This window comes from Podarcis tiliguerta (assembly GCF_965153285.1).
Source record: "Podarcis tiliguerta genome assembly, chromosome: 10".
Taxonomy (NCBI): domain Eukaryota; kingdom Metazoa; phylum Chordata; class Lepidosauria; order Squamata; family Lacertidae; genus Podarcis; species Podarcis tiliguerta.
The window spans coordinates 48895540-48911256 of NC_139543.1; the positions used below are offsets into that span (position 1 = coordinate 48895540).

At 40.7% G+C, this 15717-nt stretch overlaps 1 protein-coding gene across 4 annotated transcripts in view; it reads left to right on the forward strand.

Annotated features, from left to right (window-relative positions):
• Window positions 1–15717, forward strand: part of SYN3 (synapsin III) — a 194613-nt gene that overhangs the window by 41723 nt on the left and 137173 nt on the right. For all 4 annotated transcript variants that reach the window (XM_083400762.1, XM_083400759.1, XM_083400760.1 and 1 more), the window contains exons 5-6: window positions 11775–11931; window positions 15548–15637. In XM_083400762.1, the coding sequence (XP_083256888.1) occupies window positions 11775–11931; window positions 15548–15637 (247 nt within the window). The remainder of the gene's footprint in view (window positions 1–11774; window positions 11932–15547; window positions 15638–15717) is intronic.

The window sequence follows — 15717 nt, forward strand, 5'->3', positions numbered from 1 at the left end:
TGTAATCGTCCAACACTGAATTCCACCCTCTGTGTTTTTCCTACTATCTGGGATGGACAATTATGAGCAACCTGTTATGGGCTGACCAGCCTGATGGAATGTGAAGAAGTCAGGACTTCAGGAAGCAAGGGCTGATGGTTTGTGTATTTGTTAATTGATGAAAGGGATTCTTTTGGAAGCAGTTTTTCATAGTAATCTGGATCTTGAAAAAGCGGAGCAGTGTTACTTTGGAGTGTGTCCATACTGCTAGAAAATTATATCCACAAATATCCAAAGTACATTGCCATCTTACCTTAGCCCACCCCATTCTCATTCCCTGGGTCAAAAAATGTATAAGTGGATTGTCCCTTGCATTTTATGGCCATTCCTTTTGTGAACCAGTATTTTAAAAGGATTCTTGCAAAATGTAACCACTTGATCTCAAGTGCCTTCTTTAAGAAAGCATGTGTTTCAGTTGTGGCTCACATGCCTCGTTTGCAAAGGTCTCAGGTTCAAAACCAGATATTTCCAGGTAGGTCTTTTGCACCTCTCTGAAACCATGACTGCCAGGCCAGTCACTGTAAGCAGTACTGAGCAAGATTGACTGCTGGTCCAATTTGGTATAAAGTTTCAGTCTCTGTGATTCTAGCAGGATAACAATTAAGTTTTGTTTATTTTTATACAACACAAAATGCAAATACAAGCATCTCTATGTGAGCAAACTCCCTGGGAATTTGCAGGGGAAGAAGAGGCTGTGGGTGTTGATGGGGAGTTGGGACCATGAATGATGTTCACAAGACACAATTCTATTCAAATTACAGGAGTCTACGCCACAATTTTGATTAGCATGAAAGCAATTTCCTCAGGGTTGTGCCTGCTTTTCACAGGCATGCATTGTAATGCAACGAGAATGGGAAAAACATAGCAAAGGAAAAGTACATATGGATGAATTTTGTGTTACAGTACATCCAGGGAAACAGAGCAACTATTCTTTTTCTGAGACACAAAAACTTATTGATGTCTGGGTGTGCACAGCAATGCTAGCTGCTGAACTCATTTAATTTTTCCCAGTCTGTTCATTTTGGATACAGTTGTCTTTTTTCTTATCTGAATTCCTAGGCCCTTAGCTGAGAGGGGGGTGGGTTAGAATTTGTACTCGTCCTACTCAACTCATCCCTTACATTTCTTCTTCTTCTTCTTCTTCTTCTTCTTCTTCTTCTTCTTCTTCTTCTTCTTCTTCTTCTTCTTCCTAAAATTTGTATACCACCCTTCATCCGTATATCTCATAACATAAAAATACAAGATAAAAACACAAAATGCATAATAAAAACAAGAGCAAAAAACCCACAAACCAATAACCTCCCACTTCACATCTCCTTGTGTCCTCTGGGGTTATTTTATTTTCTCTGTCCTGAACAAGTGATAAACCACCTCACAGCAATTGCAAGGGGCTGTATACAACTTTCTCTGTCTGACAGCACATGGGTGTGTGTGATGTGTGTGTTGTGGAGCGTAGCAGCCCAATCCAGAATACAAAATTTAACCCAGTTCAGACCCATCGGACTCACTGAGGTAGGAAAAGTTGAACTCCAATTACTTCACCTTAGTAGTGTTGTGGATCTGGCTGTTAATGAGCGCGTAGGTGTGCTCAGGATGACATTCTTGCATATGTGGCCCAAGGCATGTGTTTTGACATATATCTGCTCTGACATACTGCTGCAAACACTCAGCATTTGTTCAACACATGTGCCAGTTTGGCCCTTGGGAAACACAGCACGACCGTCTTGTGTTACCACCCTTAGAGTAATTTAGAAGATACTGGGTGGGGGAGTGAAAAGAGATTCACACGCTTTCCAGTGTCAGCCTGAAAGCATGCTTTTAATGGGTCTGTTGGAAAGGATCCCTAATTTATCCTCCTCTATAACTTCATTCAGAAAAAAAGAAAGCATTCCCATAGCCTTCAAATTAATCTGTGCGGAGGCAGGAAACAGATTTCCGTCCAATGTTCCAGACTGAACTCCTACCTCTCATTGTCCAGAATCCTAGGCAAGTCAAGAGCAGGCAGGCATTTATCATACCTTACATAATATTCATCGTAAAATATAACTTGAAGATGCTTTTAATTTTGAACACGTTCTTTTGTACATCTATTAGGTTGATGCCCATTGGGGTATTATGGGCTGAAGCTGCCCGCATGTGTGGACAACTGGAATTGAAAATGACCTGAAAACACTGCCCTTCACACAAGCCCCCTTTTAAACCTTTGTGTAAAAATAAACTTGTACCTATCAGCCAAAAGATAGAAACACTGAATTCGATATTGTGGTATTATTATTATTTCAGGCCAAAAATATAGTATGAGCAGTGCCGGATTTACTTAGAAGCTAAACAAGCTATAGCTTAGGGTCCCACTCTCTTGGGGCCCCCCCCAAAAAAAAATTAAAGGGGGAAAAACTGGATGTACATTTCCAAAATATAAGCTAAAAAACAAATGAAATAAAATAAACAACTAAAATTAAACCTACACACAGCAACAGTGTTTTGCGTTGTGTAGGCTCCTATGATGTAAGTAATGCTGGCCTGCTAGCCAGCTCCCTAAAATATCACTAGTTTGCTTATTTGCTCATAAATTACCATATAGCATATATTCAACACAAAAAACAGTGACAATTTGTTGTTGACAAAGGACAGCTGGACATATAAATGGCCCCATTACCTTCAGTAGCTTAGGGCCTCATCAAACCTAAATCCGGCTCTGAGTATGAGGATTTGATAAAGTTCTGTCGGTGATCTCTTGGTTAATTTATTCCTTGCACAAATGTGAGTTAACCTGTGTTTATAGGTTAGCAGCTAACTTCAGTACCATTTTAAGCTAAATCTCTCCTGCTGTGAGGACTACCATTTAGTATAATGCATTTAGTATGATAAAGCCCAGATATACCAGAATGGATATACCACAATGATTGATCTAGAGAACCACCTATGGGGCTCTATAGCCTTTTTCAATCAGGGTACAGATAATGGGAACCAAGATACAGATCAAACACAAGAGTAGTAGTCATTGTAGATCAATATATCTTAGTGGTAGCTTAGTGTAGAAGGTCCCAGGTTCAATCCTTGGCATCTCCAGGTAGGGTTAGGAGAGACCTCCACCTGAAACCTTGAGAACTACTGTCCATCAGTGTAAATAATGCTGAGTTAGATGGACCAGTGGCCTGGCTTGGTATAAAGAACCACGTTTTCCTGCCTGATCAAGAGGAGATAACAAAAGCTGAGAGGGCAATGAGTCAAGCCCTGGAGAAGAGCAAATCCCCTAAAGGGATTGTTAGTGCCAGGAGGGAGTGGTTTAATGCTGTGGTCTCTGTTTGTATTTCAATGCTTTTGTATAAATGCATTCATTCTTACCATGGTGGTTGGCTAAAATTCCCCTGTCAGAACTATGGAGAGGTCAAGGGTTGTTCTGTTTCCTTGGTATAAATCTATTCATCCTTTAATTAAAAGTGACTTTCCTATCGATTCTGGTTGGCCAGTCCTAGTGTGTAATGTTGACACAGTTGTGACCTGCTGCACAGGAATTCCAGATTGTCTGTGGCCTGAATATACACGGCCTTATGACAACTTCATGATGTTTTAAAAAAAATTTTATTGCTAGGCTTTCTACCACACCTTCCTGCCAAGAAAATGTACTCATGGCAGCTCACAAGATTATTAGAATGATAAGACAAGCAAATGCAACAGTAATACATAAATAGTGGTAGTTAAAACAATTATTGAAACAGTCCACATTAATAAAATACATGGAATAAAACCATATTCACTGCCTTCTCTTACTCTGCACGCTGGGGAAACCTGCTATATTAAAGCAAGTTACCTTCCTTTTTCATGGCATGTGTCTATATTTCCAACAGGGTTGTGTATAAAAACAGAAATCCACATTTTGCACAGTGTTAGCCCAGATTGTATTACTCTGTACTGAAACACACTATAGAGCTTTTACGATGGAAGTGACTGAAAAAGAGGGGGGAGGAGCAGAAGACATTCTCTGGCTGCCATTGGCTGAACTGCTGATAATATCCTAGGCGGAGCAGAGTAAATTGGAGCCATAAGGAAGGAGGGGTGGTGCGTGGGAAGGGAGAGAAACATGAGCCTAGGGTGGGCAGAAGGCAGAATAGGATCTACTTGTAGATCTTTGAGTGATTTAAAGTTGATCAGCAAGGATTTTGCATTCCCATTTAACACAATTGGCCCCAGTTATATTGCTGAAAGAAAGTATCCTTTTGATTGCACGTTCATTGTGATTTGTGCTCGTGATGCTATTGGAGCAGACATACGCAGTCCCGCTCTCAATACTGTTTGTTCCCGCAAAAGTTTTAAGGCACTCTCAGTTCTTGAATTCCAATTAGTGCACATCCTGTGACTTCCTGCAGAAATTCTGTAACAAATATTCCAGTTTATTATTGGCACATTTTGTTGCATTATATGCCCCTCCATCATTGTGCACTTTGGATGCATTATAACACCTATGGGTAGCAATCATGTAGTGGCACTGGGGGAACATCACAGAATAAATAATGAAGCAGAATGGATCCTCTACAAACAAACTATTATTCTGTCGATTGCATGTTGCAGAAGACACCTGCCATAAAACACCAGCCTAAAGGGTGAGAATGTTGAGGGGGGAGGTAACTAGGAATGCATTTTTGGGTGGAAGGCTTGTGGGCTTCATCCCAAATGGTTACACAAAACAATTTCCTGGACTCAGCATTCTTTCATTCTAAGTTTATGTGTTGTGCAACTGGCTCTAGTTGGCGGGTCTTGGGGCTCTAGCAGATCATGCAACCCTGAAGTCTTCTCAACCCTGCCCAGAAGCATAAATCAGTAGCTTGGTGAGAAGGCAGCAGGCCAAGGGAAACAGGAGGTAGTGTAGGTTTGAAAAGGAGGAATGAATTAACTCAGGGGAATGAGGGAATGAGACAAAAACCAGAACAAAGATGGAAGAGATGCATGTGGCCTGAAGCTGAAGAAGTGAGGAAGGGGAAAATGTAGATGTTGATTTCAAATGACCAGTTTTGTAATGTCCAAATCAGAAACCATGGTTTGTTTTGCTCAAACATATCATGGCCAGAAGCCAAGACAAAACATTCCACAATCCCAGGTTCAGACATAGCACTAAAACAGGGATTATGATTTGCAGCTCCTGCTTACACTAGGGAGGATTGAACCTGGAGATACCTGTGCATTTACAATAAACCATTAACTATGTCTTGCCATCATGGAGTGGCAGGAAGAGGTAAGAGGGCCTGTTCTGATGACTATAGAATGTAGGTAGGTTCATGTGGAAACATATGATCTTTAATTTATCTGAGTCCCAAAGTGTTTGGGGGCTTTAAATGGCATCACCAACACCTTGAGGCAGGAAACAAATTAGGTGCCAATGTAACTGAAATATTGCTTGTCAGAAGACTGGGATTTCTTCAGCAGCCTCGCATCTATATTGCACCTGACAATGATGACTATTGGTAGTGTACAAATACCTTTACCCGCCTTGAAATGTTCTTTTCTGGATAAATATGAGTGCTATATTGCTAGTCATGACACAGCAGCCGTTTCATCCCATGTTAAAACTCTTACTTGACAATAGGGTGGCTCATGGGATCTAGCTATAAGCATCCCAGACAGATTGATATATATAAGGTCTAGAAATTATGCAGTTATACAAATTACTTTGACTTAATCTGTCACCATCACCATGATTTCTTTAAAAAGTGGCGGGGGGGGGGATAGAAAGTTCTCTCTTTTTCTCAGCCTTTTGCCGTCTCTTCTCCAGTTGCTGCTATTAAACAGCTGCTTGGGGCAGGGGGGTTACTCTCGTTGTGGGTTTGCTTATCTTCTGGATGAATAATGTCCCTCTTTAACTCCTCAGCAGCTGGCGTCCAGCCTATGTGTGAGAAAGATGCTGACAGTTATTGGGAAAACATTTGGAGTGGAGGCAGCTGCCAGAAAATAAAAATAAAAAATACTGTTAGCAGACAAGGGCAGGGAAAGATTGGGGGTATTAATACCTTCCAAGTTCTTTCACATCCCATATTCCTTATCTGAAGGAGTTATCGCTCACCAGGACCCAGGTTTTTGATAGTTAAATCACAGGAAAGATGAAAGCCCTATTTAAATTTGTTTTGTTTTTGGTCATGTATCATTCTTATCATAATTTGCCTCCTTTCATCATGGCCTTTTATTGAGTCTAGTTTGAAAGGGGGGTGGAAACAAAGGTTAGCATTTGAGGGTCTCATTCTACTCTGTTGTTCACATATGGAACTCCAGATGACTTTCACTTGATCCTGGGAAATAATCCACTTTCCAAGCCCCCTTTCCCCTTCTGGTTCATTTTTAATCAAACACACACCCCTTTCCAAATAACATCTGAACTTTATCCTGAGATATAACTGTGAAGTTGTTATAAAGATCTACATAAAATCCACTATGGTGCATATATATATATATATATATATATATATATATGCAGGTTTTGGTGTCCTCGGGTGTCTTCCCGTGTAAAAGTTGGGGTGTCTAGGCGACGTTTCGACGAGGTCTCACTCGTCATCTTCAGGCTGGTGCTTTCAGCTGGAAGGTTTCCTCCCCGTAGAGGTGAGATATTTGCTTTCGTAGATTTTCACGGGTACAGGAATGCAGGAATGTACAGGAATGTACCTGCATTCCTGTACCCGTGAAAATCTACGAAAGCAAATATCTCACCTCTACGGGGAGGAAACCTTCCAGCTGAAAGCACCAGCCTGAAGATGACGAGTGAGACCTCGTCGAAACGTCGCCTAGACACCCCAACTTTTACACGGGAAGACACCCGAGGACACCAAAACCTGCATTCCTGTACCCGTGAAAATCTACGAAAGCAAATATATATATATATATATATATATGGTTCAAATCGTTGTCCAGCCATGAAGCTCACTTTGTGACTAGGTTTGCACCAACTCTCAGCCTAACTTGTTGTGGAGATAAAATGAGAGTGTCTTATGTATGCTACCTTGGTATATAAAGGAGTGGGTGGCACTGTGGTCTAAACCACTGAGCCTCTTGGGCTTGCTGATCATAAGATCGGCAGTTCGAATCCACAAAACGGGATGAGCTTCCATTGCTCTGACCCAGCTCCTGCCAACCTAGCAGTTCAAAAGCACACCAGTGCAAGTAGATAAATAGGTACCGCTGTGGCAAGTAGGTAAATGGCGGTTACTGTGTTCTGGCTTCTGTCACGGTCCTTCGTGCACTAGAAGCGTTTCAGTCATGCTGGCCACATGACCCGGAAAGCTGTCTGTGGACAAACACTGGCTCCCTTGGCCTGAAAGCAAGATGAGTGCCGCAACCCCATAGTCACCTTTGACTGGACTTAACCGTCTAGGGGTCCTTTACCTTTTACCTTTACCTTGATATCAAGGAAGGATTCCCTGGAGAATCCTGTTTAATTGTATTTAGTGCATAGATTTAAGAAAACTACTTATTCTGCATGCAAGAAAAAAAATAGTATTTATACACAAAGAACTGATAAAAGTCAAAGAATATGGTCAATGTTGAGAACAGGTATACAAGAGAAAATTGAGTCACCATTTTTAATGGTTTGTTATAATGAGGAAATAGGAGATACATCTTTGTTAGACAATCTATCAGTAGGTATAGTAATGATTAAGATAAATAATGGCTGATTAAGATAAATAATGTATTTGAGGGCAGGATGTTTAAAACATAAAGGGGAAATGGGAGGGCATCAGCCCCCAAATCAGGTCCATTTGGGGGTTTGTAAGAAACAAAATTAATGTTATAACCAGATACAATTTACTTAGAGACCCACTGCTTAAATTATGATTTACTTACAAACCCACTTGTTTAATTGTTTGCTTATGTAAAAAAAAAAAAGTTCATTAGGAAATATTCCCACTGGAAAAAAGAACTCCTAGCATAAAAGATTGAATTTTGAGGATCTGAGAGCTGGTGAATATGATAAAACTAGATTGTATAATGTGTGTCATGTATCTGCACCATAAGGCACAAGAAGATAGTCACCTACATAGCATAGGAACATTATTAGAAAATAACTTATTGGTAATTGTATTTATGCTATATTTATATTGGTAATAGTATTTACATGATATACATTTCTTTTTATTTAGAGTTGTACATATCATTTACACTGAATGAGATCTTTTCTTCTCCTACATATGGGGGGGGGGAGGATTTTTGTACATTCTCACAACCATTATCCATAATTCCCAACAGGCTTTGGGGAATGCGCAAATCTTGACTGAATTCTGTACATTCTCTGGCCAATATGCATAATCTCCAACAGGCCTTCATGAATATGCATATCTCAACTGCTTTTGTGTATTTTTCGGGCAATATGCACATTCTCCAGTCAGTATGCATAGTCTCCATGGAACATGCTTTTCCCCCTATCCCTAATTCAGCAGTTTGCAATTTCCACTCCCTGACTTGCTTCTGACCCACTGCTTATTCACACATGGCCCATAGCATACTCTCCCACAGATCAGTTAAGAAGGGATGCAGCTCCCCCCAAAAAACTTTCCTTCCTCCTTTCTCCTACTTTCCTTCCTTCCTTCTTGAAAGTCCATTCAGCTGAGCAGCACAAGGGGAATCACAGGGAGAAGGAAGTTTTAAACCTTCACCTCTTACCCAAAAAAGAAAAGAAAAAAGATTGCAGGGGGCTCAAGTTAGGGGGACTAAAGCTATAATTTGCATCTCGGATACTGTGAATGTCTCCAAAGCTCAGCAAGTCAGAGACAAGCCTTTGTATGTCAGAAAATATAGAGAGTTGTGGCAGCTGCCAATTTTGGCTGAACACTGTTTGTGAAACTGTGAATAGTTGACTCAGATTCACTGTAGTCTTGGGTTTTTATTTAGCCATCACAGCAATTACTTGAACCAAAGAACACTAAGGATATTACACCTGAAGTCTCTGTCACATATGACTGTAATATGATTTCAGCTATTTACACTAAAGGATAAAGGAATACTGCCCTGTTACTTCAGTAAGACCCACGTGAATGAATGTCCATGATGTGCCGCAGTGCATCGCGGGGTTTGTTCTAAGGTCATCACTGTTGATTCCTATTAGCTCAGGCACACCTGAAAAAGGACATTCTTTGGGAGATTATCGTTCTTCCCAGCTAGCTGAAGTGACATATATGCTGGATTTATGCCTCAGAACTTTGCCTGAGGAGGCCAATAATACCACAGCAGTGTGCAGCCTGTCACATCTTATTGCCTAATTATTTATTCTCCCTGCTTTGCCCTGAGTCCTGAGAAAACAGTTCAGTTCCAAATCTCCTCTTTAGTCAAAACATGCTGGTCAGCTGAGCATGGTGCTTGTCAGGGTTCAAGCCCACAGCAGGTCCTGAACCCGGACAGCCAAGCAGGGATTCTTGAATGTGGTGGCCTCTCTTTTTTGCCTGTGTGAATAAATAACAATTGTCCAGTAGCACCTTAGAGACCAACTAAGTTTGTTCTGGGTATAAGCTTTTGGGTATAAGCTATTCAGACCTGGTCTGAATAGAGATATTGGATTCTTGTCTCATTACATATGCTAAAGATATTTTTGGTCCCTTGCTTTTTCCTGTAGGACTAATTGTGGTCTTTAACAATAGTCAACAGGTTTGCCATACCCATTGAGTCAATCACCCATCTCCTCCTACCCTTCTGAGAAAACCCCCATCCCACTGTCCCACTATATATAAGGGTCTGGTGACTTCTGTTTCAGTGTATTTGAAGAAGTGTGCATGCACATGAAAGCTTATACCCAGAACAAACTTAGCTGGTCTCTAAGGTGCTACTGGACATTTTTAAAATTAATTAATTAATTAATTTAGGCTGCGTCACACCAACATGCCTACCTACCTGAATCTTGCCTGTGTGAGGCAGTTATGGGGAACCTCGCCCCGGGCCTAGTTCAGCATGTTAGGCCTTCCCATTTGGCCTGATGTCCTATATGGCAGCAACATTAAGAGCTAACATTAATATCAAAGGACCTATAATAAAAGGGAAACAACAGCTAGTTAATTTATTGCTGGTTTAATTTTGTTGAATGTCTTGATTGTTATTCATTTATTGTTTTTGTAAACCGGTTTGTGTAATTCGTTTGTTATAACAATCAAGCAGTAAATACATTTTATGAAGTGAAAATAAATAAGAAACACTGCAAATCACCCCAAGATCTATCAGTAGCTTCTGATCTAAATACTGCTCACTCGTGTTCTACAATACTCAGGTGTCCCACAACAGATGCGAAAATAATCTCTCGAAGGCGTATAGCCAGGTGGGACTAAGCCTCTATGCTAGGTTCCTGGCAGGTGAGGGCCTGTTGCCTACCAGGAGAGAGAGGGGTGAGGCAGCAGGGGAATCAACAGGAAACAAATGCACTGGGCAACCCACCACCTCACCCATCTCTCAGCAGGCAATGGTGACCCACCTGGCTGGAAGCTAGCGCAGTGGCTCTGCCTTACCCCAGACACTGCTTCTGGCTTGTGGGCGTCCTGAAGGCATGGCTGGCTGCTGTACGAATCAGGATACTGGACTGGTTTGATATTGGGTCTGATCCAGCAGAGCTCTTCTTGTGATGAAAACTGTGCCTAAAAAGTAATTCAAGGAAATGAAATAAAAGTAACCCAATAAATATTAAAACACTTTCCCAAGTTTGAACCCAATTCATCAGAAAACACCCTGAATAATAAACAGCTCAAGGTATAAAACTGCTTTAAAATGTTTATATTTAATCTACAAGGGAGGGGAATTAAAGAGGTGAGAAGCATCTCTTCTATACTTGTCTATTCTATCCTAGGTAGATTCAGACCAGCAGTCTTCCCACAATGGTCTATTGGTGCTTGATTTTAACTTCTTTTTGCTTTTAACTTGTTCTTAACTTTTTATGATAAAAAGTTTGGTGGGGGTGTAGATAGGTAGGTAGGTATAAACTGTTGCTATGTATTTTTGTTATACAGCAGTATATAAATATTTTAGTTAATAAATAAGCAAACCTCAAAAGGAGAACTCTTCTATCAACTAGGGAGTCTGTGTCTGCATATACCCCGCACATTTAAGGTACTCCCCCTCCCAAAGAATTATGGGAGCTGTAGTTTACTCTTCACAGAGCTATAACCCTCAGTACCCTTAACAAACAACAGGTTTCGGGGGGGGGGTTATGCTTTAAATGTATGGTATATATGCAACCTATGACAAAACAGACAATGCTCACTTTGTGTTTTCTATGGGAAAACATTCTCTAATAAGTGAACATATGTGTTTAATGGATAGATGTTTTCATTCATAAATGCCATGTGGTGATCTTTAAATTGGTCTCCAGCTTTAAGAATTCAGCAACTGCTTTTGCTCTGTCATCTGTGCAGCACATTGCAAAAAATTGCCACCAAACCCATCCAAAGTTTTCACATGAGAACGGCTGGAAAGACACTTTTCCATTCCTAATTTATTATCTTTAGTTCTTGTTGTAGATCATTCCTGTATGAGCCTTCCTGTCTGAGCCCATAATGGAAACTGTGAGAAATGTACCTGGAGTCCTCTCAGTTCTGTTTCGTAAATCCTAAAATGAAGGATTTTATTTATTGATGTCTTTAATATAATAACAATGACTGGTGCTTTTTTGAAATCTTAGAATTATAGGAAGGAAAAGCATTGGAAGCAAAAAAGAAAGTAATTGATAGGAAGTGGATGACTTGACTGACTTTTAATAAATGTCCTCGGATTATGTCTTCTAGATCCTTCAAGCCTGACTTTGTTCTCATCCGGCAGCATGCTTACAGCATGGCACTAGGAGAGGACTTCCGCAGCCTCATCATTGGCCTCCAATATGGCGGAGTCCACAGCGTCAATTCTCTTTTCTCCATCTACAATTTTTGCAGCAAGCCCTGGGTGGTAGGTGCCATTCTTAAGCTTCCTTACATGAAATGAGAGGGGAGTTGAGGATCCCCGTACTGCAAGAAGCTCCCAATTTAATACTTTGGTTGTTTTGGTAAATCTAAATTATTTTGCTGTTATTTTGTTTCAAGCACACCAGGTATGCTGTGAGACTGAGGATTCTGTGCAACTCAATACCTAACAGGCCAAATAGCTCAACTGAGGAAAGCGGGCCTTGGGCTTTTGCTGAGAGAACATTGTCACAGGCAACTCAGTACTTTATAAGTGTTGTTTGTCTGGCATGTGGCAACCACACACTGGATTTTCCAATGGCCTGGAATTAAGTAATCTGGAAGAGTGGAGGATTGCCATGTGCAAATAGTTTACCTGATAAAGGCTTAGACTTCTGGCACTGATACATCCTGCAGGTTTCAGGGTCTGACTAAAACGTTACTTTCTCTCCACAGATCCATGGGGTGGTATTCAAAGTACTGGGAGGCCATGGTCCCTTCAGCACAAGTATTACTGCTTGCACAATGGAACTTGCCCCGCTTTCTTTCCCTTGTGCCCCCCCCAAACCTGTTCCCCCAATTCTCCAGAGCAGATTTTAAATTCTGAAAACTGAATGGAAAGCAGGGATCACAACACAGTGTGCCATTTCCCCCTAATAAAACCAGGATGGGGGCAGAAAAGCATGGCTGTTCTTTATTTGCCAAGTGCAGGATTTTTGTATATTTTATTACATTTATATCCTGTATTTCTTCCATCATGGGACTCAAGCGAATGTAGATATGGTTGGTTCCCAGGTGGCTACCCATGTAGGCAATGATCAAAGCCAGACTTGCTTAGCTTCAGCAAGGTGGTAGTCCCAGGTGCCTTCACATTGTCCCCTGGGATGCGCGGCATACAATATTTGTACTGTGTAATCATAATCATAATGTGATTTATGGTATTGGGCTGCCCAGATTCTTTAAGTCCTCATGAGCTCATAGACTCTACTTTCTCCCACTACTGCTTAATAAAATCAAAGAGGTCAAACTGGCATTGGAAACAGTTTTTGGCTTACTTGATTGAATATGGGTCAGATATGCATTTCAAGCACAACTTAACATTGCTGAGGTCATCTCTGGCAAGGAATACAGACCTGAAATTATAGCAGACTATTAAGAAATTGAGACAGCAAACTTTGGGAATTAATATTACTCTATTGCAGATATGTAAGCTACAAAGTAAGTATTTGAAATTAGGCATCTGCTCATCAATATTTTGCTGAAAATGTGCTATATATACAACATAGAAATAAACAAGTCTTGAGTTGCAGAACAAGATTATTTCTTTATTTTCACTCAGATTAGCATGTTTTCCTTTATTTATTTATTCTACTTCCATGGTCAAAATTTAACCTTCCTATATGGTACTAGATTGTCCACAGTGTGATGGTATTTCATGCTACTTGGAATTAGCAAAGCACTCTACCAATGTTACTTATTGTGGTCACACAAACATAACAATTAATTAATGAATTAGTATATTTGACTAAGGTATGCAAAGCAAGCAAGGAAAACAATTCAGCAAAAGGTTATTATTCCCCATTAACTTGTTTCAGGTGGGCACAAGTACATTCTAAAGATGCCCATTAAAACTAAGGCTTCAGAGTTCAAAGATAAAGAAGGCTACAATGTACGCTGACAGAGAGAAGCAGCTGGGAGAGATAGCAAACTGGTACCACCATAGATGGATAAATATTCTCTGTTAAATGTTGTTTTCTCTGCTGGCCCTCCAGAGACAGTGAAAGTTTAATTACCTTTCCTTATTTTTCTTTCTTTATATCTTTTTTTCCAAAGCGAAGTAGGAAAGCTACTATAGGTCATCCATGTGAAGTGCATTTCATACCCCATTCTTGGTATGTGGTAGCATGCATTCCAGTGCAGGCTAAAAGCATTTACAAATACAAAATATATAAATGATATGTTGTGAGGTCCTCCCCTATCAGCCTATTTGCTCTCTTAGATCTCTTGGAGAGGCCTTTCTCAGTGTCACACCAGTGTCTGAAGCATGATGGAGTCAGAATGAAAAAGAGGGCCTTCTCTACCTGTGCCCAGGTTGTGAGCAGTGCAACGCAGCTGCCATGAGCAATGCAAATGCATTTGAAAAGCAGGGTATACGTTTTGGAAGCAAATAAATAAACATTTTTGTGTGTGCTGCTGCTTTGTACAAGTTTGGGACCAGGGACTGGCATAACCTGCTGAAGGAATGGCAGATTGCCCCCATGTGAACTGCAGCATGCATATAAAAGATAGATCACACATGTTTTTATATTTGAATGTGCTACATAATTGTACGGTGACTAACATACACTCCTCTTTTGCTTGTTGTGTCTATCCTCTCTCTCTCATATACACACACTTAAACACACAGCTGTAACTTCTTATGTTTGCTCACTGAGCTAGTCAAAACAGTTTCATTTTGCTTTTCTCATCAGATGTTCAGGGTTAGTGTAAGTAGTTAAGAGAGGCAATCTCGCTTCTTTATGCTGGGTCAACAACCTGTGTTGCCAACAATAATTGCAGGGGGAAATGGCAGGCTATTTTATTTATCTGCATGCACTGATCTCTGACTGGGCTTGCTGGTGACTTTTTACACTGTCACATGCTGTTGGAAGATTTCTGGATTTTCTCAAATATTTAATTTCCCCCCTGAAGGAATAGTTTTGTTTATTTAGACAAATGGTGAAGACCAGCAATATCCGAGAGGCATACAACCATGCCATATAATTTTTGCACTTCTTTGGGGTCGAAGAGTATGTGCACTTTAATTTTCTAAGAAGCACCCTAAGTTAAAAGGCCTTTCATTATGACAGGTGGGATTTTTTTGGAGCACAAGCGGGAGAGGAAAACAATCCTCCTCCTGCTGCTGCTGCCCATAATTGGCCTCTAAATTTTTGCCCTTTGCAAAGTATTGTTCCCAAATGAACTTTACTTTTATCTGTAGGATCCATTCACTGGGGAGCTTGTCAAGGAGTATGCCTTGACATTGGGGGGGGGGGGGGACATAAATTTGCTCCTGGAATTGCCGGTGTCTATTGTGAATATTTGGTTTTGTGCATCTCAGTTATGTCCCAAGTTGTCCCAAGGTTGTGCTTCCGCATAGAACTCAGTAGGAGTGGTTTAGGAATCGTTATGCCCCTACTGCAGGTTCCATTTCTTGCTCTTGCTCTTTGGGGCAGAAGATGATGGCCTTGGGCAGGACAACAGTGCTGGATTTAGGGTGGTGTGGGCAGTTCCCCATAGGGTGCTGAGATGAGGGGGCACAAAATAATAATAATATTCAGAATATCCATTTTAAAAGCAAATCTACCAAAAGAAGTTATTGTAAAAATAAGAAATAGGAGGGGAGCAGATTTTGTCCTTGCTCAGGTTGCCATATTCATAGAATCATAGAATCATAGAGTTGGAAGAGACCACAAGGGCCATCGAGTCCAACCCCCTGCCAAGCAGGAAACACCATCAGAGCACTCCTGACATATGGTTGTCATGATTACCAAATATGATTACCAAAGTCCACCCCTGAGGATAGGAATTGTTATATGTATGTGCTTGTTAAGTTACATGAATCCTCTTTCTTTCCATTTTAGTTCTCTCAGCTAATTAAAATCTTCAACTCTCTGGGTCCTGAGAAGTTCCCTCTTGTGGAGCAAACCTTCTTTCCAAGCCATAAACAGATGGTAAGTACCTTGGGTTTATTTTCTTCGATGGTGTGCTATGATATATAGAGAATGGGACTGTGACTCTGGAGAGAACAAGT